The sequence below is a fragment of the Physeter macrocephalus genome, chromosome 14 (assembly GCF_002837175.3).
Source record: "Physeter macrocephalus isolate SW-GA chromosome 14, ASM283717v5, whole genome shotgun sequence".
Taxonomy (NCBI): Eukaryota; Metazoa; Chordata; class Mammalia; order Artiodactyla; family Physeteridae; genus Physeter; species Physeter macrocephalus.
Window position 1 is genome coordinate 115,018,335 of NC_041227.1, and position 25,957 is coordinate 115,044,291.

Genomic DNA, 25,957 nt, shown 5'->3' on the forward strand with positions numbered 1-25,957 from the left:
CGTGTCCCCTGCATCGGCAGGCGGACTCTCAACCACTGCGCCACCAGGGAAGCCCGTAACCTACCTTTTAGTTCTGTCATGTCTTCTTACCCTGGGGATAATCACTGATGTTCCCACTAGCTAGTCTTTTTATTCTCTATGTATGTGTTTTGTATCTCCCACCAGGTTTTTTTAAACTCCTGGATGGCTGGAATGAATCCAAGACAGTTGCCTAATATGTTCAGTGTTTGACAATTCATGGGCTATGGGTCTGGAGCTGGAAGTACTTTTTGAATGAAAAGCAGGTCTCAGTGATCGAGTATGGAGGGATCCTAAAAGGACTTGTCAAAGATGACTCAAGGGATCATGGCTATGCATGCCTGACACAAACGCAGATGGGGAAACTGGAAATAAATATTTGTTTATTCATTTGTAAACACTGACTCAGCACACTTCCTATGTGCCAGGCAGAAGGTCAAAAGATGACAAAGATTCAGGCAGCTGAGTTGCTCACAGGCTACCAGATGAGGCACAGAGGTCAACAAATTACTGAACAGCGCTGCTGAGAGCTAAGTATGTGATGGGTAACTGTGGGACGCTTGAAGCAGAACTGCCTGAAAAAAAAAAAAAAAAGAAAAACAACTGCCTGAATATACAGAGATACAAGAGTTTGTGTGGGATAAACGTGGGAGTCGTCAGCATGAAGCAGACACTGGTACCACAGGAATGAAGGGAGAAGAACAGTGAGCCTTGGGAAGCAGGAGCAGTTACTGGATGAGGGAAAAGAAGCTAAGCAAGTGAATAAAAGAGAAGAGACGGTATGAAGAGGTAGGAGGGCCAGGAATAGGCAGGCAAAGGAGCAAAACGTATCCAGAAGAAAGGATAGGAAAAATGAAGACAGATCCTTCTATAAAGTAGTATTTTCAGGGCTACAGCTAGTCTTAAAAGGACTCAACTAATATCAGTCCTGCTCAGGCCCTCCAGTAAGAGAACATGTTGTATCACTGAGATCCAGTGCCACTGGACTCGACCTGGTTGCGCCACTACCCAGCTGGGTAAACGTGCAAGTTACTTCTGTGCACTTCCATATCCTCACGTCTAAAATGGAGCTAGTGACTGCCATCTCTCATCATTTTTAAAGTGAGACCCTCTCTCTGAGTTTTTAAATGAGAGAAGATATGGGGTAAAAGTCATATAAAAACGAAATGATGTATAGATTTTTGCTGTTGCTACCACTAAGGATATAGAACAGGTTCTCAACTGAGGCTGCCCATGAGGATCACCCGGGGAGCTCTTAAGGTATCCAGATGCCCTTGCCCCAGACACCCCCTGCTATTCTTAGAGAGTCTGCTTGGGTGGGAATCACTCCCATCTTCGTTTATCTAATCTTCCAAGGACACCCTAAAGTGCAAGCGTTGAAAAATGCTGGTAAAGAAAACACAATTTTCTAATATTATCAGTAAATACTTAAACAACATTCTATTGCAAAGAGGGATTTGGATGGAGATCAAGGATAACGTGCATATTGAGGTTTTTTTCTTTGTTCTAAGACAGCTGTATGATAAACACAGAAAAGATTATCTGAACCATACAAGTGAATTGTTAAATAGCAAAGGGTTGTACTGGATCAATGAAAAGCACGACACTATGCAAAGAACTACACAAACCAGTCAGTTGGACAAGCAGATCGTCTAAACACATCTGCGAGTAAAGACCAAAAAAAGGGACCTACGTGCTAATCTTTGAGTTTCATAACATTGGAGAAAATGTGAGGGGGCAAAAAAATCAAAAGAATATAAAATCACCTTCCTCCCATTCACAACAGACAAGAAGGCATGAGGGTCAGCAACAGGATATACACTGACTCCCAGCTCTGAAACTGCTCATCTACACTCGGACCTCATTAATTAGACTCTGTAGAGCCCAAATTTCTGACATTATCAGGCACAGAATATGTAATGCTTGGCTGAAAAAAATTTCAAAATAATTTTTTACTTTTGGTTAGTGGGAAAGTAAAGTCTTATAACTAATGGGTATTCCGCCTAAAACTGACATTTGTTTTAAAATCAAGGGTTCACAACATCTCAAACTTCACGTATAAAAATGTCATATAAGCTGCCCAGGAATTAATTCAAATGTGTGAAATTTATTTAGTTTAAATTATAAAGAATATAATTTATACAAAGTGTATAAAGTAAAATAATTTAATGTGTATCTATGGTTAAAAAAAACATAAAATTTCATCCTTTTACCTCATTTTATATATTAATGCCCTAAATACATTGTGCTGTACTTTAAAAACTCCAAGACTCCATTTATTTTAAAACATTTCAAATTTTATACTTAAGTCAGAATGGCCTTCTGCCAATCCTGAAAGGATGTATAAATATATACAATGGAATATTACTCAGCCATAAAAACGAATGAAAATGGGTCATTTGTAGAGATGTGGATGGATCTAGAGACTGTCATACAGAGTGAAGTAAAAGTAAGTCAGAAAGAGAAAAACAAATATCGTATATTAACACATATATATGGAATCTCGAAAAATGGTACAGATGAACCGGTTTGCAAGGCAGAAATAGAGACACAGATGTAGAGAACAAACGTATGGACACCAAGTGGGGGAAGTGTGGCGGCGGTGAACTGGGAGATCAGGATTGACATGTATACACTAATATGTGTAAAATAGATAACTAATAAGAACCTGCTGTATAAAAAATAAATAAAATAAACAATCAAACAGAAAAAAAAAACAAAGAAAGAACGTAATTATTATCCTGCCTAAATTCCATAATGCCATTTCCACGAACTGAAACTAAGTCTCTCTCTCTCACACATACACACGCCTCTGAATGTCACAAATCCCCCTGTCATGAAATTACTAAGGAAAAGCCCTGTATATCCAACAGGGGAAGTATGTCACATGTCACCCTGGAGACTTGCCCACTAGGATGTGAACAAGGGATAGTACAGATAAGTCAATTTTAGTCTATCTGGAGTTTTTATTCAATTCTGATTTAGGAATGCACTGCATATATATTTTTTTAATTTAAAAATACCGATTTATTGGTGACCGTTCCGGTGAAGAAGTGGGTTTTCTCCGATTTGTTTTTTTCATACAGAATACAGTTTGTTGTTATTATATGCACATTTTACTGAAACTTAATCAGGAAGTCAAACAAGAAAGCAATAGCTCTTACCAGAAACAAAATTCCAAGTATATTAAAATAAGTCAGAGATTATAAATATCTTTAGTATATTCACTACTCATTGCTTTTCACTGTTTTAAAAAAACAAATTCCCAAAGAATAATTTTACATTTGATGTTAAAGCAGGTGATTTTTAACTATATTTTCTTACATTTAAGATTTACGAAAAATATGTACGTACAGATTGTTTTATGTTCTTGGGATTAAAAAAAAAACATATTGATGACTCCCAATTTCCACTGAATACTACCTGCACTCTCAAACATGACATTTGAAGACCTTCACTTTCCATTAGCTGCAGAAAAAGTACACTGAATATTTAGAAACAAGAAAGAGTAAAGAAAATAGAGATGGAAATTCGGATCGGCTTTAAAAAAAAAAAAAAAAAATTGGGGCGCTCTCAGAACACCTAGCTTCTATCCAGTGCTAACTCCATTAACGCCACCATGGACCACCTCCCCGGCTCTAGAAACCTCCCTCTGAGAACAAGTTAGAGACTTTGCTTTTGCCCTCCCTGGGCCGCGGAACCTCCGCTTTGAGAGCGCCCTCCCCACTGCCAGGCAGCTCGGTGCGCGGCCACTTCCCGGCCAAGAGCCCCGGCTGGACCCGGAGTTGATCTCGCCTCATTAAATTACAGAAATCGGCAAAGAAGAACATTCCCACTGTCTATCCTCACACCCCAGATTAGAATCCCAGGTTCCGGGAAACGTGCACTGCATATTTTATGCTTTTAATTTTTCTCAGAACACATTTATTCCCATCTCCTTTTATGAGATGGGTAGAGTAAATTATTGTCTGTTACTCCTATCCTACATTATACAAGAGGAAACCGAAGTCAGGGAAAATCGAATGAGACCGTCCACATTCACACAGCTTTTACTGACAGACACACCATCTACCTCCTTCCGTGGGACCTCTCTGCCTCCCTAAAATGAGCCTGCAATACCATAAATAAACAAAAGCAGGACTGAGGCCTCAACACATACTGAGAAGCAGGGTATAGGCAATCACCCTCAGCCACAGTTGTCTGGCAATCATCTTCCATGAACTTGGTCTACACTAAGCCCTGTATATGGCATCTCATTTGATCCTCAACAAACCTTAGGAGTTGGGTACTCTCATTCCCCCGGCTCTACGGAGGTAACCAAGGCTCCCAAACTTGCTCCCAGTTACACGGCTAGGCTAGTCCATGCCATGCCAGCCTCGGAACCCAGGCCAGTCTGATTCCAAACTCACGCTCTTAACCAGCTATTATGCAACAACCGGACGATGCACCTGCAGGCAGTTCTGCAATTCCCCACACACCAAGACTCCCCCAGGCCGAATCGCCCCAGCTCCTCACGTACTTGACAGCTCCAACGTCCTCCGCGTAGCGCTGCATCTCCTCCCGGGCCCTCTCCTCCCGCAGCTCGCGCTGAAGCTCCTCAATCTTTTTCCGCTCAGCCTCATGCTTCTGCTCAGCTTTCCACACTTTCTCCACATTGCGGAGGGTCTGCGGGTGCCAGCTCTTCTTCAGGTTCTGTGGTAAATGAAAGGAGGGAGAAAACAATGCGGGCAGTGGGTGGGTGGTGAGTATAACTGGCCCTCCCTTTCCCGCCCCTACATTCATGCCAAGGCAGGCATGTAAGGGCAAGACGTCTTTAACAATGGCAAGGTTGGCACCCGAAAATCTCACACGTGGGGGGGCGGGAGAGAGGCTGTTCAAGTACATAAAGCTTCAGGATAAAACAGGCCCCTCCGAGATTCCCTTCAAATACTTCTATCCTGAAACGTGTGAGCCTGACTTCCACTGGCCATGCCTGAAGTGAGGGTTGGTGACGACAACACAGGAGGAATGGGGTAAAGAAGCAGGAAAGTATAGACTCTGAAAGGCAAAAGAATTCAAGTGCCTTTGGCACTGGACGTTCATTCTTAGAACACAGCCTTCTTTTCCTTGGGTCCACTTAACGTGCCTTAAACTTGCATGGTTTACAACCCCACCTAGTACCTCTTTCAACCTTCCTTCCCAAGAATCTCCCCCTGGTTCTGGTCTTCCTCCTCACCCTCAAGGAATGCTTCTCCTCTCCCTCCTCCCCATGAGCCACTGCTTTGGTTCAGCTTCCCAACCAGGGAAGGTTTCCTGGAGGAAGTGACATCTAAGGATAATTATAAATTAGCCCAGTGATGTAGGAAGCGGGAAGGAGTGGGGTAGATTTCCACACAGAGGTAACAGCACACACAACTGCAGGCCCAGTGGTGAGAAAGAACAAATAATTCAGCATGGCTGGAGATAGGAGAGCAAGCTGATAGGAAGGGGCTCAAGATGAAGCCAACTAAGAAAGCAACAGATTAAGGGCCTTATAAGCCATGTTAAGCAATTGGATTTTATCCTGTTAACAGTAGAAAACACTAAGCATTCATATGCAGGTGGGAGGCATGACCAGCCTAGCATGTAAAGAATGGATTGGAGAGGATCAGGATTGAAAACCTGGAGACCAGTTAAGAAACCTAAATGAGGGAATTGCCTGGCTGTCCAGTGGTTAGGACTCCGTGCTCCCACTGTAGGTGGCGGGGTTCAATGCCTGGTCAGGGAATATTTTTTTTTTTTGCGGTACGTGGGCCTCTCACTGCTGTGGCCTCTCCCGCTGCGGGGCACAGGCTCCAGACGCGCAGGCTCAGCGGCCATGGCTCATGGGCCCAGCCGCTCCGCCGCATGTGGGATCCTCCCGGGCCGGGGCACCGACCCGCGTCCCCTGCATTGGCAGGCGGACTCTCAACCACGGCGCCACCAGGGAAGCCCTCTCTCTCTTCTTGTACTCCCTTTCCCCTCATCAGGTTGTTCGGTCCTTCCTCCCTTCCTCCCCAACCCTCCACCTTGTCCTAATGGTCCTCCTCTCTCGCCTTCAATATGGGTGATTGTGCCTCCCAGGGAACATTTGGCAATGTCTGTAGACAGTTTTGGTTGTCACAACTGAAGGAGAAAGGTGCTACTGGCCAGAGGCCAGGGATGCTGCTACATGCACAGGACCACACACACAACAAAGAATTATCCAGCCCAAAATGTCAATAGCACTGAGGCTGAGAAACTCTGGATTAGAGCTCTCCTGTCACTAAATGCAGCTACTTGAAGACACTAAGTCAGAAGAACCTTGATGGTATCTTGGAACTCATTCTAACTGGTAACACCTGACAAACTCTAATATAGCTACTGGACAGTTGGCTAAACGAATCTATTTGCTGATTCAATTAGCTACACTTTCAGGAGATTAGCATTTTTCTGATCTTGCACAATGCTCTTATGGGTACATTTGCCCAATTCGGAGGTTTAGCCCCCTACAAATGAACTATACAGTTTAAGAGAAATAGCCACATAACTTATATTAAGTGCTATGAATTCAGGAGAAAGCTCTGCCACTACAGATCAGAATGCAGCACTGAAGGAGTGGAAGTCAGAAAGGTGAACATGAGAAAGATCTTCCGTGACCCCAGGACATGGCTCAGGGACGAGGAGAACGCGGGCACAAATCACTGTAGCCCAGGACATGACTGAACTCCTAGCTGAGGAAAGGAGATGTATCCCAAGACAAGATATACAAAACAAAGTGACACGTCCTCCATACCTGCCTCCTTTCCTAGCCACGGTTCCAACCACCCCCGAGGCTTCCCAGAATTTCCAGCCAGAAGGGCTCCCTGTCAACAAACACCACCTGCCTTCCTTGGCGACCCACCTCACATATCTTCCCAAGTCTCCACCCAGTCCCTCATGGCCTTAGTTATCCGTCCCCTGTCCAGGGCTACAGCTCCCTGTCCCCAACGGCTGCGTTGCCAAGAATACCCACTGCCACCCCCGCCAATTTCCGTCCCCAGCCTCAGTCGGTCTCCGGCCTCAGTCTTCCCCCAGCCCTGGGCTCCCTCACTTACCAGGTCTCCGCCCCCCATGATGGTGGAAACGTTTCCTCACTACGCGGACCTGGAAGACTCAGGAAAGATCGAGGAGAAACGCAGAGAAAGAGTTCAGCTGCGACCTCCGGAGATCTGATCCCGGGTACAACTGGCTACCGCTTTCACTGCCCGATCCAGAGACCACTTCCGGGAGAGCGTTGTATTACAGCGACAGCGTCGCGGTACCATGACGTTTAATACTCGCTGTCGCGCTGCGTGGCGGTAGCGTCACGTGCAGTTTCGCAGGTTGCGGCCGTAATATCGCGGGATATGTGGTTTCACTTTGGTCGCCTCGGGTTGGCTCCTCTCCTGATTTCTGGAGCAGTGAGTTAAAACGCTGCGGCTGTTTCGGGTTACAATTGGTCCTGGGCCTAGCCCGGCGGTTCGGTTGCCATGGCGACGCACCGCGGCGTCCCCCCTCGGAGCTCCACTCCGGGCCTCCCTCGCGAGGCCATCCTAGGCCGCCCGGAATTTCTAAACGGCTTTTCAAATCCGCAGTCTCCTCAAACCTCGACTCACAGCCAACCCCCTTACTCTAGGCGTATTTTACGGAGTTAAATAGAAACAATCGAACCGAAATTCCATCAGCTTCCCTGCACCAAACCTTTAGAATCTGCCAGCTTTCCCCTTTCCTTTCCCTTAGTTTACGATGGAAGAAGAATCCCTCCTAATCTAAGGCACGGCGGTTCATCTGCTCGGATCCCACCCCTCGCATCTGGTATTACTCAATTCCTTCCTCCCTCCTCTATCTCCCTAAGTATTGGTTCTTTGTCATCATCATTTTAGATACGCTCAGTTGACCCTTAAAAAAGAAAAAAGCTCGTGTCTTTCTCCCGGCTGCTGCACTCTCCTCTCCGTCTTTAGCGAACTTGAAACAAGTTGTCTCCACTTCGGAGACAAGATGCTTGCACTTCGGGGACAAGATGCTTCCGCTTCATCTTCTGCTTAACCTAAACCCTCCGCTCAACTATTCTTCCTGTGATCTTCAGTAATACCCCTGTATTTAAATCAAATAACACATTTCATCCTCATCTGGACTACCCCTAGCCTTTGGTATTGAGGACCACTCTATCCTTATCGAAACACTTTTCACTTGACTTCTTCCCATCACTCTCCAAATTTTCCTTCTCTAGATCCTTCTCAGGGAACATTTTCTTTTTTCCTCCCTCATCCGTTCTGTCTTAGGTCCTTTCACAGTAGGTGCTCTCCTTGGGTGATCTCATCTACTTACAGGGTTTCAGTTACCATCTGTATGCTAGTGAATCCCAAATTCATTATCTCCAGTCATAGCCCTCTTTCAAGCTCCAGGGTTTTAAGCCTGGCTCTTAGGCATTTCCAATTGGACATCTGGAAGTCACTTAAACTAAATGTGTTATCTCACCTATACCTACTCCCCCAATCCCCTACTACCACCACTTCTCCATCCGGACGTCATTCTAGATGTCTCCCTCATCTCCAACATCCAATCAACAAGATTCTAACTGCTCAACATCTCTCAAATCTGTCCACCTCACCATGACATTCACCACCTGCCTGGTTCAGGCCATCATCCCTCACCCGGTAGAAGTCCACTTGCCCGTTTTCAGTTTTATCCCTTATAGATCTATGCACTCTTTTTATAGCTAAGAGTGATCTCTCTAAAATGCAGACATGATTGTTTCAACCCACCGCTTTAAAACGTTTCATAGCTCCCCATTATTCATACTATAGAGCCCGCGTTTAAGAACTGTGAAGTCCTGGGAATTCCCTGGCAGTCCAGTGGTTAGGACTCTGCACTTTCACTGCTGAGGACCCGGGTTCAATCCCTGGTTGGGGAACTAGTATCCCATAAGCTGGGCTGCGCGGCCATGTCGAGTTCTTTCATGATCTGACTCTTCTTACCTCTCCAGCTTCATAAGACTCCCTACCTCTCACTCACTATGCTAGAGCTAAACTTTTATTTCCATAGCCAAACACTCTTAACAACAACAAAAAAACATTTTTTAGTGGGTAATACATTGTAAATATGTTTTAAAAGATACAAAAGTCAACACAGTAGGGAGTTCCCTGGCGGTCCAGTGGTTAAGAATCCACGCTTCCGGGCTTCCCTGGTGGCGCAGTGGTTGAGAGTCCGCCTGCCAATGCAGGGGACACGGGTTCGTGCCCCGGTCCGGGAAGACCCCACATGCCGCGGAGCGGCTGGGCCCGTGAGCCATGGCCGCTGAGCCTGCGCGTCCGGAGCCTGTGCTCCGCAACGGGAGAGGCCACAACAGTGAGAGGCCCGCGAACCGCAAAAAAAACAAAAACAAACAAACAAAAAAAGAATCTACGCTTCCACTGCAGGGGTCCTTGGTTTGATACCCGATCAGGAAACTAAGATCCTGCTGCTGTGTGGTGAGGCCAAAAAACAGTCAATGCAGTAGAAGCCTCCCACCATCCTTATACCCTCCTCAATCAGCGTTCATTTTTCCCATGTTTCCTTTATGTACCTTTATAATTTTATATTACATATTTAAGTCTTTGATCCATTTGGAATTTTTTTTTTTTTTTTGGTCTTTCTAGTTGATACACATTCACCTCAACACCTTTACAGAATAATTTATATTTTCCCTACTGGTGTGAAATACATACATATATACATATACTATATTCCCATTTGTATCTGAGTCTGTTTCTGGATTCTCTATTCCATTCCATTAATCCATCTATTCATGTGGTCTTATCAAACTGCCCTAATAGCTTTATTTTAATGATGTAGGCCTACTTCTCCCTCTCTACTCTTCTTTTTCTGGAGTTTCCTGGTTCTGTTTACAATTTTATTTTTCCAAATGAACTTTCAGGTCAGCTTGTCCAGTTCCAGAAACAGTGTTTTTTATGTTATTATTGAGAGATATATTAAATTTGTAGATTAATTAGGTGAATTATATTATAGCACTTACTCTGTATTATAATTGCCTATGTACTTGTCTGTATCCATGTAAGTTCCATAATGCTAGAGACCTCCACCTTTGTGTCCCTTGTGCTTGGCACAGTTTCTGGCACATAGTAGTGCTTAATTATTGTTAAATGAATACATGAATGGATGGATGAGCCTTAAAGGCCCTGTGTTCTGAAGTCACCATTAACCAAAGTGTTTTGCTTAGGGCATGACTGCATAGAAATAATAAATCATTAATATTAATAATTTCATACAATAATAATGGGGGTTATATGTTTGAAAAAGCAATGGCTTTGACTTGCATTTGAATCACAAGTCTGTCAGCTATGTTATGTGACCTTGGACAAGTTACATAACCTCTCTGAGAGTTTTTCCTCATCTGTAAAATAAGAGCAATACCACCTACCCTGCAATGCTGTTGTAAGAATTAGATGCAATTACATTTGTAAAGCATTTCACATGTCTCTGGTAGATAGTAGATGCTCAATAAATGATAACAATTCTATCCACAAAGTTACCAATATCCATAGTAACTTCTCTTCTAGGGCTGATTGACACCAAAGGTTAGGAGGAAGAAGATGGTTCTAAAAGTCAGTGGTGCCATAGTTTTGTGGTGGAAAGTACTTGAAAACAAGACAGGGCTATTTTTGAGGCAGAGATAACTGAAATTGCAGAAACTACATGAACCAATTTCTTTTCACCAGTGTTTCTTAAAGTGTGACCTGGGGACTACCTATAATAGAATACCTTGAAGGTCTTCTTAAACATGACATGTTCCTGGACCCTACCCTTGAACCACTGAATAGACTTTCCAGGGGTGAGATTCTCAGATTCTAGAAAGTTCTTCATGTGATTCATATGCACACTAGAGTTTGAAAACTACTGCTTTAGAATAAAGTTAGTTTTCAAAGATAAATAAATAAATGAAATAGTCTTGTCTTAAGCCAGGAAACCTAAAGGTTATTTACAAACACTGTAATACAGAGCTGTTTTCCCAGTGAGGAGAGGGGCGTTATGAGAGGCAAATCAAAGAATTAATTGCCATGACTGATCTGTGTTGCCTTTCATCATCATTTATTCATTCATTTGTCCATTCAGTGGATGTCAGACTCTGGACAAATTGTACTATAGCCATAGTCTGTAAACTGATAAATGCTCTTCCCAAGGTAGAGTCAGGTCTTTGCTACTCCTCAGCTACTCCAGAGATGGTTGTCCCAAATTCTGCTGCTTTGGAGCTTGTACAAGCCAGCCCTATAGTCAGGTAACCATAAATAGCCCCACAGCTGTTAAGTCAGGTTAACAACTATAGGCCCTGATCAAATGGTCTGGTTAGGTATGAATCCTGCATAAAGTGGTGGAAGAGTGACCTGTTGAGATAGGTTAAGCCAGACAGCATCATCCAAGTTAGGGAGCATTCCTTTCTTCCTTCCTGCATCCATTCAGCAACCTAAGGGAAAGATTATTATGTGCTAATTAGCTCTATACTAAGAACAATGCTAAGTACGGAGGCTACAAAGATGGAAACTTGTGCCTGGCCTTTATACCCCTTTATGGTACAAAGGAGGAGGCAGATGCCTAAATACCTGACATCACTGTAGTGTAGCAAAGGCCATAATTGAGAAACATACAAAGTAATATATTAACCCAGGGAAATAAAGATTTTTTGCACAAACAGTGAAGCATAGTGTGTGCTGGAGTCAAAACATACCTGGGTTAAGATCCTGGCATGCCACATTGCAGGTCAGTTAATCTTTCTGAGCCTTAGTTCCCCCATTACTAAAACAATGATTTTATTAGTACCTAACCAACCTCATAAAGTTGCTGTGCAGATTCAATGAAGTAATGTTCTACTTCTCCACTTCAGTCATTCAAGTACCGCTCTCAAAATTTTTGTCACATTCATAAAGCAATGATATTTAATACTTTTACTTACATTGATTCACCTTTTTAAAAACGTCCCCAACATTTTATTAGGAAATTTTTCATTCAACACAGGTGAAAGAATTTTACATGACACACCCATATACCTACCAACTAGATTCTACAGTTAACATTTTATTCTACTTGCTTTATTACATTTCTATACATATATCTATCCCTCTCTCCATCCAGTAAGTCCTCCTATTTTTAGTACATTTTGAAGTAAGTTGCAGACAAACAGTACACTTCCTCCTAAATACTTCAGCATGCATATCATTAACTATAATTAGATATTCAGTTTTTACAGTGTTTATGTTACAGTTACATTAAATGAAATGCATAAATCTTAGGTGTATGTTCACTAACTTTGTGTAACCCAAACTTCCAGCAAGAAATGGAACACTGACATCATCCCTCATTCCCCTTCCCAGTTAATCTTTTTCCCTCCCCCCAACAGGCAACCACTTTAAAAATATATATATATATTTATTTATTTTGGCTGTGCCGGGTCTTAGTTGTGGCATGCGGGATCTTCAGTCGCGGCATGTGGACTCCTTAGTTGTGGCATGCATGAGGGATCTAGTTCCCCGACCAGGGATCAAACCCAGGCCCTTGGCAGTGAGAGTGCAGAGTTCTAACCACTGGACCACCAGGGAATTCCTGCTATGAATGTTTGTATATAGGTCTTTTGTGAGCATATGTTTTCATTTATCTTGAGTAAAATACTAACAATGGAATTGCTGAGAGGTAGGTCAATATATTTTACTTTTATACAAAATGCCAGACCTTTTCCCAAAATGGTATATACCATTTTACATTCCCACCAATTTGCTTGAGAGTTGGTATCTGGTGTTGTCAGTCTTTTTAATTTTAGACATTCTGCTACATGTGGAGTGTCACAATGTGATTTTAATTTGCATTTTTCTGATAACTAATGATATTAAATATTTTTTCATGGGTTTATTGGCCATTTATTTGTATCTCTTCCTTTGTGAAATGTCTCTTCAAATCTTTTCTCCATTTCTAATTGGATTGCTTACAATCTTTTTACTTTCAGGTAGTAAGAGTTCTTTACATATGCTGGATGCTAGTTCTTTGTCAGATATATATTTTGCAAATAATTTCTCCTAGTCTAGACTTGCCCATTCATTTTCTTAACAGTGTCTTTTGATAGGCAGACACTTTAAATTTTGGTGAAGTCTAATTTATCAATATTTTCTTTTATGCTTCTTGTGTCCTCTTGGTAAAGGAAAAATTATTCATGACAATTGTTAAAGAATAATGTTATTTAAGATTAGGGCCAATAGGGACCACTGCAATGGGGTCTTGTAGTGGGGGAAAGAGATTGGGCTCGACTCTGAATGAAACATGGGCAAGTGGGAATTTACAACCAAGCAGCAGCTCAGGGGTTAGCAGATGGAAAATTACTATGAAAAAATATCAGGGGCAGGGATAGAATTCTGGCTAAACCAAACTAAAGGCAGGCCAGAATGATCACACATCACCTGCAGGATGATGGGGGATGCGGGACCAGTTCAGATATGGCGGAGGGAGGATTCTGATCCTTACTAAACTGACTTCGCAAGATTCTTGCTAAAATTGGACAATGCAGAGAGGAACACGGAAGTCCAAAAGTCAAGTCTTAGTTGGAAGAGAACTCAGAAGAGCGTGCATGCCTAAGTTTGCTCATGGAGAGACTCCTAGTCATGCATTAAGAAACCTTTGCCAAGCCTAAAGTCAGAGAGATATTTTCCTATGTTTTCCTTTAACAGCTTTAGGTCTATGATCCTTCTAGAATTAATTTTTTTGGAGACAATCATTTATTGCACAGGACAAGGTCATTTAAACAGGGGGACATCATAAAAATGTGTTTAGCCTGGGGTCGCAAGCATAAATGCTCACAACTCCAATGGAAACAGGCCACATACAACTAGGAAGGTATTGACATGCCACTCAAAAACAAGCCACAAGGCTTAGGAAACAATTAGAGAGTGTTAAAAAAAATAAACAACAGGCCCCCAAATGGAGTCACTTGTGCTAAGTCTCACATCAGCAAACCAAGCCTTAATACCTAACGTAACTGCAGTTTCAGCTTCTCCCAGGAATGTGACCAATCTGGAATTACCTGGTCAACACTAGTGAGGTAATCTACTTGATAGACCCCCCCAACTATCCCCAAAGAAAGGTGACCTTGCCTGAAACAATCCATTCTTTGCTAGAATAACTTCCTTGCTCTGCCCCCTTCCGCCTATAAAAGTTTTCCATTTTTGTACAGCTCCTCAGAGCTCCTTATGAATTGTTATATAAGACCAATTCGATCTTCAAATTTACTCAGTTGAATTTTGCTTTTTAACAGGAGTCACAGAGCATAATAATAGTCTCCAGTTCACCAATCTGCATTTTCTGTGGCTGGGTCATTAGCCCATAGTATTTGCCTGGTTTTGTGGTTATTAAGAAGGAGACTTCCTGTATTCTAGAGAGCCTTGAAGAGTACACACTTCTGGATGTCACTGAAATCATAATCAACTCCAGGCTTAACTAGCTCACATCACTACATTTTGGGTCTACCCTAGGTAGTGATGAGCCATCTCTGGAATTTATTATTGTGTATGGTATGAGATTCATCTTCTTGCATATGGATATCCAGTTATTCTAGCACCGATTTTTGAAAAGACTTTCTCCCCATTGAATTATTTTGGTGCCTTGTTAAAAATCAAATGACCATATAAATGGGATCTATTTCTGGGCTCTCGATTCTCCACCACTGATCTATTTGTCGATCCTTATGCCAGTACCATCTGTCTTGATTACCATAGCTTTATATAAAGTATGGAGAGCAGGCAGTGTTAAGTCGCTCAATTTTGTTCCTTTCTTTGAAGATGACTTTGGATATTCTAGGACTTTTGTATTTCCGTATAAATTTCAGAATCAGCTTGACAACTTAAAAATGCTGGAATTTGATTGGGATTGTGCTGTTTCTATGGGTCTGGAGAACTGACATCCCCTATCATCGCTGAGTCTTCTATATGTGAACATGGTATATTCTTTTATTTATTTGAGTGTTCTTTAATTTCAGCAGTGTTTTGTAATTTTCAGAATAGAGGTCGTTAAGTTTATCCCTAAGTACTTTTAAAATATTTATTCATTTATTTGGTTGCGCCGGGTCTTGGTTGTGGCACGTGGGATCTTCACTGTGGCATGAGGGATCTTCTTTTTTAAATTTATTTAATTTATTTATTTTTGACTGCACTGGGTCTTCGTTGCTGCGCACAGGCTTTCTCTAGTACCGGCGAGCAGGGGCTACTCTTTGTTTTGGTGCACCGGCTCTAGGCACGCGGGCTTCAGTAATTGTGGCACTTGGGCTCAGTAGTTGTGGCTCGCGGGATCTAGTGCACAGGCTCAGTAGCTGTGGTGCACGGGCTTATTTGCTCTGCAGCATGTGGGATCTTGAGCCCGGACTAGGGCTCGAACCTGTGTGCCCTGCATTGGCCACCAGGGATGTCCATGAGGGATCTTTAGTTGCGGCATGCAGGCTCTTGGTTGCAGCATGCATGTGGGATCTAGTTCCCTGACCAGGGATCGAAACTGGGCCCCCTGCATTGGGAGCACGGAGTCTTTTTTTTTTTTTTTTTTTTTTTTGCGGTATGCGGGCCTCTCACTGTTGTGGCCTCTCCCGTTGCGGAGCACAGGCTCCGGACACGCAGGCTCAGTGGCCATGGCCCACAGGCCTAGCCGCTCCGCGGCATGTGGGATCTTCCCAGACCGGGGCACGAACCCGTGTCCCCTGCATCGGCAGGCGGACTCTCAACCACTGTGCCACCAGGGAAGCCCCAGAGCATGCAGTCTTAACCACTGGACCACCAGGGAAGTCCCAGTATTTGTGTATGTGTGTGTGATGCTATTTTATTTTTAATTTTTTTGATAGTGAGATTTTTTTCTTTCACTTTTATTCTTTTTTTAGCAAGAAAAAAATTTATTAAAAGAATAGTGAAGGAATTCCCTGGCGGTCCAGTGGTTAGGACTTGGCGTGGCTTGGCCGGAAAAAAAAAAAAAAAGAATAGTGGAAAACTTACAGATATTGAAAACAAACTTATGGTCACTAAAGGGGAAACGTTGGGGGAAGGGTTAAACTGGGAGATTGGGATTAACATATACACACTATTATATATAAAATAGATAACTAATAAGAACCTACTGTATAGCACAGGGAACTCTACTCAATATTCTGTGATAACCTATATGAGAAAAGAATCAAAAAAAGAATGTACATATATATATATAACTGAGTCACTTTGCTGTACACCTGAAACTAATACAACATTGTAAATCAACTATACTCCAATAAAATTTTAAGAGAGAGAGAATAGTGGAAATGACTCATATGTCCATCAATAGAATGGGTAAGTAAACTGTGAGAGTCAGACAATGAAAGATGACAATGAAAAAAACAAACCACTGATAGAGACAACAACATGAATATATCTCACAGACCTAATCTTGAGTAAAAGAACCAGAGAGTATGCACTGAGCATGTGCTGTTAATTCCACTTACATAAAGTTCAGAAACATGCAAAACAGATCTATGGTGTTCATGTCAAGACACTGGTAACTGTTAGTGGCAGAGGGACTGCAAGGGCACCTGGTGAGGGACGCTGCATACTGGTTACCCAGGTGTGCTTGGGGTGGGATGTTCATTGAGCTGCACTCTTTTGATATGTGCTCTTTTCTGTGTATGCGTCAACGAAAGTCACACAGAAAGAAATCAACACAGAGCTACTGGGTAAGGCAAAATGTCACCCATAAGTGCTGAAGAAGCAGGGTTGGGGCTGTAGGTCCAAGCATGCTTCCCAAACCTGGCACAGAACTTGAATGAGCACCTCTCTGTTGCTGTGGCTGAGCACTGAATGCAGCTGTTTGCTTGGGGATGCCTCTGCCTGGGTTATGCCTATATCAGGACCTGACATTGGATTATTTATGTATTTGTTTATTTTCTGTCTCCCCACTAGGGTGTGATCTCACTGCAGGCACGTAGTAAACACACAACAAATATTTATTGGATGTATTTGCCTCTATATCCTTCCTTCACTGAGCAGAATTTGCCTTCTCATGGATGTATTCTTTCACCTATATTCTTTTTTTGCAAACATCCATCGTCTTATATAGATACAAAATAAAAGAAATAGAAGAAGAATTTTTCCCTATGAAGAGAACTCTTAGGATTTACACTCTTTTTTTTTTTTTTTTTTTTTTTTTTTTTGCGTTACGCGGGCCTCTTACTGTTGTGGCCTCTCCCGTTGCAGAGCACAGGCTCTCAACCACAGGCAGACTCTCAACCACTGTGCCACCAGGGAAGCCCCAGGATTTACACTCTTAACCAATTTCATATACAATATACAACAGTGTTAATTATATTAAGCATGTTGTACATTACATCCCTAGGACTTATTTATCTTATAACTGGAAGATTGTACCTTTGACTACCTTCGTCCTATTCTCCCCACACCCCGCCTGTGGTAACCAAAAATTTGATCTCCTTCTTTAAGAGTTTGTTTGTTTTGTTTTGTTTGTTTGTTTTTGTTTTTTGCGGTACGCGGGCCTCTCACTGTTGTGGCCTCTCCCGTTGCGGAGCTCAGGCTCCGGACGCGCAGGCTCAGCGGCCATGGCTCACGGGCCCAGCCGCTCCGCGGCATGTGGGATCTTCCCGAACCGGGGCACGAACCCGTGTCCCCTGCATCGGCAGGCGGACTCTCAGGGAAGAGAGGAAGCCCTGTTTGTTTGTTTTTAATAACTACATTATTTTTCAGAATCCAGCAGTTTTTTAAAAAAATTTATTTATTTATTTTTGGCTGCATTGGGTCTTTGTTGCTGCGCGCGGGCTTTCTCTAGCTGCGGCGAGCGGGGGCTACTCTTCGTTGTAATGCGCAGTCTTCTCATTGCAGTGGCTTCTCTTGTTGCAGAGCACGGGCTTCAGTAGTTGTGGCACACGGGCTCAGTAGTTGTGGCTTGTGGGCTCTAGAGCGCAGGCTCAGTAGTTGTGGCGCATGGACTTAGTTGCTCCGCGGCATGTGGGATCTTCCCAGACCAGGGCTCAAACCCGCGTCTCCTGCATTGGCAGGTGGATTCTTAACCACTGCACCACCAGGGAAGTCCCTGTCTGTTTGTGAAGAAAAATTGACCTATAATACTGTGTAAGTTGCTGGTGCACAATATAGTGATTCAGTATTTCTATACATTTCAAAATGATCACCACTGTGAAGCTATTTTATTATTATTTCTTTTGTCCGCACCGCACGCTCGTGGAATTTAATTCCCCCACCAGGGATCAAACCTGGGCCCTGGTAGTGAAAGTGCCAAGTCCTAACCACTGGACCGCCAGGGAATTCCCCACTTATTAGTTTTTGTAGCTGTTGTATACGGAGTCGATATTTACTTAAATTTATTTGAAAAAGAAACTTTAACAGAAAATCAACCCTTTGGAAAACAGTCTAGCAGTTCCTCAAAAGGTTAAACATAATTACTGAAACAGAGCAGGACCCTATGGTCCGCCATATCCTCCGCCTGCCTTTTGTCTGTGAAAAAACTTTACCCAAAGAATAAGTTTAATCAGAGAAATAAGATAGTTTAGTCATTAAGCATAGTCAAGGACCTTTAGTTCCTTCTCAAGGGCTATAGATAATATTCTGAGCCATGTCCTGTGAGCTGTCTTGTAGATACTGAAACCACCCCAGAAGTTAACTACGTGATGACCAGACTGTAGCTGTGACATAAGCTGCTACAATTCCGAGAACTGGCCTCAAGGAAATGGGAACAAACTGACCCTGGAACTGAAGATTAACTGTACTTAAAACAATCAAGATGATGCCGGTCAGACCACCGCATGACCAATTCTAAGATGACTGTCAGAATGTAGCCCCCTCCCTCCATCTATAAAAGCTCTTGCCCACTGATTGTCAGTGGCGGGGAGTCAGCCTTTGGACAGGAGTCTGCCCTCCCCCCGGTTGCCAGCATCCAAAATAAAGCAAATTTTCCATTCCACCAACCTTGCCTCTTTATTGGCTTTTGAGTGGTGAGCAGGCAGACCCCACTTTCAGTAACATTACCAAATGACCCAGCAAGTCCACTCCTCAGTATATATGTAGGTTAAATGATAACATATATCCATACAAAAACTTGTACATGAATATTCATAGTGATGAAATAAAACTCATATTTTATAGCAAGAAAAATTTAAACAGAAAATTTGTCTTTGCCCATTTGAGCCTCCTCCCCCTCCCCTTTAGTGTATATTGTACATCTGCATTAACCAGATGTCTTTAGAGATAACATTCCTTCTTAATCTCATCAAGGGTCACAACTCCTTAGGAGATAACCTTCTTAATCTTGTGACCCGTGACCCACCCACTACTTGCTTTGTACCTGTAGACCTGGACTGTGTAAACTGTCATTTAATGTACAGTCCTCAGTCTCAAAACCATATATAACTGTGCTTTGACCTCTAATGGGCAGAACAGTTATCAGAGCTTTCTGAGAGGCTGTTCCTGGGTTATAATTCTCGATTTGGCTTGCATAAAATTTTCCGTTTCTTTCTTAGATCAACTATTTTTTTTCTTTGACAGTAGCAGCATTATTCATAAGCGCCAACACATGGAAACAACCCAAATATCCATCGACTGATGAATGGCCAGATAAAAGTGGTGGGGCTTCCCTGGTGGCGCAGTGGTTGCACGTCCGCCTGCCGATGCAGGGGAACCGGGTTCGCGCCCTGGTCTGGGAGGATCCCACATGCCGCGGAGCGGCTGGGCCCGTGAGCCATGGCCGCTGAGCCTGCGCGTCCGGAGCCTGTGCTCCGCAACGGGAGAGGCCACAACAGAGGGAGGCCCGCATACCACAAAAAAAACAAAAAACCAGTATCACTTGCCATAAATAGAATGGAAAATCAAATACAAATTATTAAACACTAGCTAGGGAATTCCATGGCGGTCCAGTGGTTAGGAGGTCATGCTTTCACTGCCCAGGGCCCGCCGCGTGGCACAGCAAAAACAAACAAATAAAAAACACTAGCTAGATAGTTACATCTACTCTCTTTGATTAAAAAAAAGAGAGGATTCAGAAGTGTTATACAGTTGACACCAAGTAAAACTTTTCCCTTAAGTTACTCAGGAACAAAAAAGAATTGAAAAAGGAATAATTTTTCCATTCTGTGGTTCAGTGTTTTTTGTGACCTGTTGGCTAGCTGCTGTCAAATTGCATGTGCCTGTATACCCATCCCACCCTTGGGACAGACTGAGGTACAAGATGTGAAGCCAAAGTACAGCACCGAGTGTGTGGCATGTACTCCCTCCACTTAAGCAATTCTTACTAAGTGGCAAAGGAAGGGACATAAAAGCATTTCAGCTATCAATGTACAAACAGGCTTCTAAAAGTGATGCCAATTGGGTTTAAGCTGTCTCTTAGAAATAGAGGGGGGAATTTCTGGGGAAGAAAACTGAATTGAAATAGGGACCAGCTGCCTTGTGATGAACTATTCCACCACGGAGTTCTGACCCCCACCAGTGCATTGCCATCATCCAGTAATAGACATTCCTTCTGAATATTGTAAGGAAGTACTCTCTCCCCAGCTGGGGCCCTGTGAGAGCAAAAGGAAGGGACAGCAAGTCCCTTCTTCCACACTTTGATGATTAATTAATTAATTAAGGCAGTTTCAGCTGACCTTTCTCAAAAACTTCTTCAGCAACACTGGGTAGAATTGGACCCAAAGCCCCCAGGTTTCCTGGAAACTACTAAGAGACAGAAAAGGTGTAGTGATTGCATAGGGAACAGTAGGACTTGAGGTTGGGACTCCTGCTGGGTAATGAAAGATTCTAGTCCTGCTGTAATAAGTCCAAATTCTGTTAAGTGTTGCAACACTTAATCAAAAGGGTGGGGGACTCCCCTGGTGGCGCAGTGGTTAAGAATCCACCTGCCAATGCAGGGGACACAGGTTCGAGCCCTGGTCCGGGAAGATCCCACATGCCACGGAGCAACTAAGCCCATGCACCTAGAGCTTGTGCTCGGCAACAAGCCACCGAAATGAGAAGCCCGTACCCTGCAACTGATACAGCCCCGCTCGCCACAACTAGAGAAAGCCCGCGCACGGCAGCGAAGACCCAGTGCAACCAAAAAATAAATTAATTAATTAAAAATAAATAAGTAAAAAGGTGACCTTTTAATTACTAGGGTTAAAAGGTGGAGGTGGCTCAGTGTGTTAAAAGCAACTTCAAATATCATCCTGGCATGTGTCTATCAAAACAAAGACACGACAAAAAGGGCAAGGAACTGAAGACAGCTTTCATTTGACCAAATGTGTATATTGGTAGAGTTATATCTGTTGTTTGGCCAACAACTGCCATCCTATGTGGGGCATACGGTGTGCCCCCAGCACGTGGTAGGCGTTCTGTACTGTGGCTACATGAACAAATGAGTGAATGAATGAATGGGAGAATGCAAGAAAACTGTTTCCTGGCCACTGTAAAGAAAGAGCAAGCACAGCAAAGCAGTTGCTCCTAAGGAATTCCAACTCAAGAGATAGGCCACGTGTATGCACATTTTAAAATCCATATAAAATAATTATCATAGAGAAACAAGCATGGAACATGTGTATTTATCAATAGCTCCATTCCCTCCCAAAACTCTTCTAAAACAATAGCATATATAACTTGACAAGGACAAAGAGAACTGGAGAGGGAACAGAAGAGCTGTGTCAAACAGTTTCTGAAGATGGAAAGCAGTGTGTGGGGGGTGTGATTTAGCAGAGAAGAGGAAGCTGAAACCTAAGTATTGGCTCTGACAGTGGTTCTTCATCTTGAGTGCACATTAAAATGACCTGGGAGATAAAGAAACAAATCTGGAGACCTGGGTCCCACTAGGCATCAAATTTTAAAATATCTCTGGGTATATGGCAGTTCCTCAAAAAAATCAAACATAGAATTACCATATGATCCAACAGTTCTGCTTCTGAGTACATACTCCAAAGAATCTGAAGTAGGCACTCAAACAGATATTTGTATATTCTGTTCATAGTAGCATTATACACAGTAAGCAAAAGATGGAAACAATGCAAGTGTCCACTGATGAATGGATAAACAAAGTGTTTATATATATATATGTTTGTATATATATAAAATTCAGCCTTAGAAAGGAATGAAATTCTGACACCTGCTACAACATGGAGGAATCTTGAAGACTTTATGCTAAGTAAAATAAGCCAGACACAAAAGACAAACACGGTGTGATTGCACTTATATGAGGTACTACAGTAGTCAAATTCATACAGACAGAAAATGGAATGGTGGTTTCCAAGAGTGAGAACTGTGGAGAGGAACAGAGAAGAGAACTGACTGATACTTGAGGAATCCCAGAAAAGCTGGGAACTTGGCACCACCAGGTGGGCTGCAAATAGGGTATTTTGGTGAGAGTCTATATAAGGAGCAGTTAAGATCCTTAATCTCTATCCCCAATCCCAAGGGTGAAAGATCTGTTGGGGAGACTGAACCTGTGAGACCCCTCCACTTCCAACTGGGTGGCCAAGTGCTTTCAGATGGCTGTAGGGATTAAGTGAAAGTCTGCTTATTAAAAAATGGCGTCACTAATTCCCTTCCTCCTCCTTGTTCTACTGCCCAGGCAGGATATCTCAGAATTTTTCTATGGAGAAACTAAATGACCCAAGGAATAGGGGCATGGTGATCCACAGATATAGACATTTGGAAGTTCCCAAATGAAAAGGCTGGCTCACCGTTGGACTCCCCACAAGGAAATCCATCAGTCAGCAAGCCCTACTGAAGAACACAGAGCTTCCAATGGCCTTAACCCTATGGAGTGCCAGTCATTTGGTGAATGCTCTCAACACAAGAATCTAAAACCAAAGGAAACAGCAGCAAAAAGGACACTGAGGAAAAATAGACAATACTTGGAGAAGAATACTTCAGAAACAACCATAATTTTAAAGAAACCAGAGAATAACCTGTATCCATAAAACTAGAACAGAATGTAATAGCAAAGGAGCAGTTGGAACTATGAGAAAACTGAAATCAAAAAGCTAACAAAAAAGTCGGAAGATCAAATGAGCAAATCTCCTAGAAAGTACAACAAAAAGACAAATGAAGAGTAGGGGGGAAGAAAAAGACAAAGGAACAGTAGGAGAGAAAAGATAAGTCCCCAGATGAGCAAACAATGGAGAACAAAGTATAAAAGAAAAATAAAACTTAAGATAGGATTTGAATCTCTAGATTGAAAGGGATCACCATGCACATCATTGAAAAACTTCAGAACATCAGGAACAAAGATTCTAAGATTTTACAGAGAGAAGCAAGTCACATATGGAAATAAGAATGACATCAAACCTACCAAGAGAAGCTAGAAGACAATGATTTTCAAACTTCTGAAAAAAAAAATTCTCAACAATAATTTTATTCCCAGACAAACTATCTCTCAAGTGTTTGGGTAAAATAAAAATATTTTCAGACATGCCAGGACTCAAGAATTTTGCCTCCCATATATTCTTTCTCAAGAAGCTCCTGCGGATTATTCTCCACCATATAAAGAAGGAAACTAAGAAAAAGGAAGACATTGCCCGGGAAACAGAGAGAATCCAACACAGAGGAGACAGAATGGGAATTCCCAAGGCACCCCAAACTGGGTGGCAGGTCTAAACAGCCTGAAACAGAAGGATGGAGGGTGTCAGGAGGACTGCCTTGAAAAATTAATTTGTTAGGTTTGGAGCAGGTGAATAATTGTACTGTGAGGCTGTTGAAGTTCAAATTACCAATAGGCACAAAGAAAAATACACAAATGAGAAAATGAGGTAATTTTCTTCAGAAAAGTTTTCAAGAAAGGAAATACTATCACAGTATATATGGATAGACTCAATAATAAACAGTATTTACATGATCACCATAAAATGTGAACACGATTTAATACGAAATTTTGATTTACTTAATTTTAGCAAATGGGAAATAAAGGGGTGTGAGAAAGCAAACCTTTGACTGCCAGGACTCAAATTTATAACTTATCATGCTCTCTCCTTACAGTAGTTTCTTCAAGGAGGAAAAAAGGTGCAGTGGTGATGCATTCATTTTTACATCCAAACACCCACCCCTCCAATTCTGGGGTAATATCTTGTGTTGTCAAACCTGGTGAGGCAAGACCACGTTGTCCCTTTCCTGGAGGAAAACGACATGCATGTCTGACCACGGCTCGGCCAATCGAATGCTTCCACTTCAGGGCTTCCAATCAAATGCTTCCATTTTCAAACTTGAGGAATTGTCCTGAAGATGTGCCCAGTGTTCTTGGCACAAGCAGTGGACACTTCCAGGGACAAGACTGAGCTGGATTTCTAAATTATATCTAGAAAAAGTGGGTAGGTCTTTTTAAAAGTTTCTTAGCCACACAGCACCTGTGGGATCTTAGTTCCCCGACTAGAGATTGAACACACACTCCCTGCGTTGGAAGCACTGAGCCTTAACCACTGAACCTCCAGGAGAGTCCCTGAATGGGTCTTTGCGGTAAGCGGACCTCTCACTGTTGTGGCCTCTCCCGTTGCGGAGCACAGGCTCCGGACGCCCAGGCTCAGCGGCCATGGCTCACGGGCCCAGCCGCTCTGCGACATCTTCCCGGACCGGGGCACGAACCCATGTCCCCTGCATCGGCAGGCAGACTCTCAACCACTGCACCCCCAGGGAAGCCCCTGGATAGGTCTTTTTAAAAGGTATCTCTTTCTTGAGCTACAGAGTGCTCTTCCTCTGACAGCTGTGTGTGAATGTGTCAACTTCCACTAGACTGAAAGCTCCCTGAGGACAGCTGCCCTCTTTCACCTTTTAATTCACGGCAGCCTTGCGTGTACTAAGCTCTCAGCAATACATGTTGTACGAATGTCTTTATCTTTACCCTGTCATACATCATATTGCTAAATTGTGTTCACAGTGCTCAGATCTAATCTTAGACTAAGAATTTCCCCATGGACTTTGTCTTAATTGAAGCCCAACGGAGTCCTCCAGGGATCTGTTCTCAGTGGTCATTTAGAATGTGAGAGTAACTAGTACTTCTGAACAAGAATCCGTTGAGAATTCTTGTCTTCCTCCTCTAGTGACCCTGGGGCTGGGAGTGAAGAAATATTTACTCACTTCCACTTAATGGAAGTAAAAGGATAAAGAAGGAAGGGGGCAACCAGGATTGAACCTGAGACCTCTTGACTTGCAGTCAAATGCTCTACCTCTGAGCTACAACCCCATAACCTACTGGGACTCTCTTCCTTGTCCACTTATGGTGATTCAATACGAACAGGTTCCACCCACTCCGGAATTCCGGCAAGCTTTGTATTCTAAAGCTCCACCTCCTTTTCTATCCATCATCTGCTCTGGTTTTCCTCTTGGCCACCAATAAACTGGGTGGGGCACTTGAAAAATGACATGCTGGAAACTAGCTGAAAAGGAAGCTGACATAGCATTAGTAGAGAAAGCTTCCATATACACGGTATTACTGTGTCAGAAACCTCGGCTCCAGATACACTCTGTTCGTCCCCTGCCTCCTGATGAGTTGAGGGTGGGAAGGAGAAGGAAGATGTCAGTTCTTTTGGATGGGATGGCTCAGGAAAATCAGGAGCTCCTTCTCAGGGCAACCAACGCCAATCCCTGTGGCCGCACTGCCTGCTCCGTTCTTGATGGAAACAGTAGCCAGCTTCTGACCTGGGCCTTCCCGATGCCTGGGGAAGAGCTTAGATGAGGGCTTAAGTCGTGTGGTTCCTCCTTATCACAGCGGCAGGGGAGACCTGAGGCCTCTCCTTTCAAGCCTGGCACTCCGTTTGCATGGAGTTTAAGGGCACAGCCTGAGATGCCCTTTCTCCTCCCACCTCCTCCATACGGTAGGGAAGCCGAGGATGGAGAAACTAGCTTGCCCCCTCCACCAGCCTCAAAGAAGAAACAGCACACTTGGAGACACACACACAAAAGTTTTAATAGAAAATAACACTGTGAGT

The 25,957-nt window shown here is 43.1% G+C and overlaps 1 protein-coding gene across 4 annotated transcripts in view; it reads right to left on the minus strand.

Annotated features, from left to right (window-relative positions):
- CWC25 (CWC25 spliceosome associated protein homolog) overlaps positions 1 to 7,266 on the minus strand; it is a 34,467-nt gene extending 27,201 nt beyond the window's left edge. For 2 of the 4 annotated variants that reach the window (XM_055090981.1, XM_024130048.3), the window contains exons 1-2: positions 7,092 to 7,265; positions 4,538 to 4,710 (exon numbers count right to left, since the gene is read on the minus strand). In XM_055090981.1, coding sequence (XP_054946956.1) covers positions 4,538 to 4,710; positions 7,092 to 7,109 — 191 coding nt within the window. In that variant the 5' untranslated portion in view covers positions 7,110 to 7,265. Of the gene's footprint in view, positions 1 to 4,537; positions 4,711 to 7,091 lie in introns of all 4 variants that reach the window. The other 2 variants (XM_055090984.1, XM_055090982.1) reach the window with 1 other exon arrangement.
- Between the last annotated feature and the right edge of the window lie 18,691 nt (positions 7,267 to 25,957).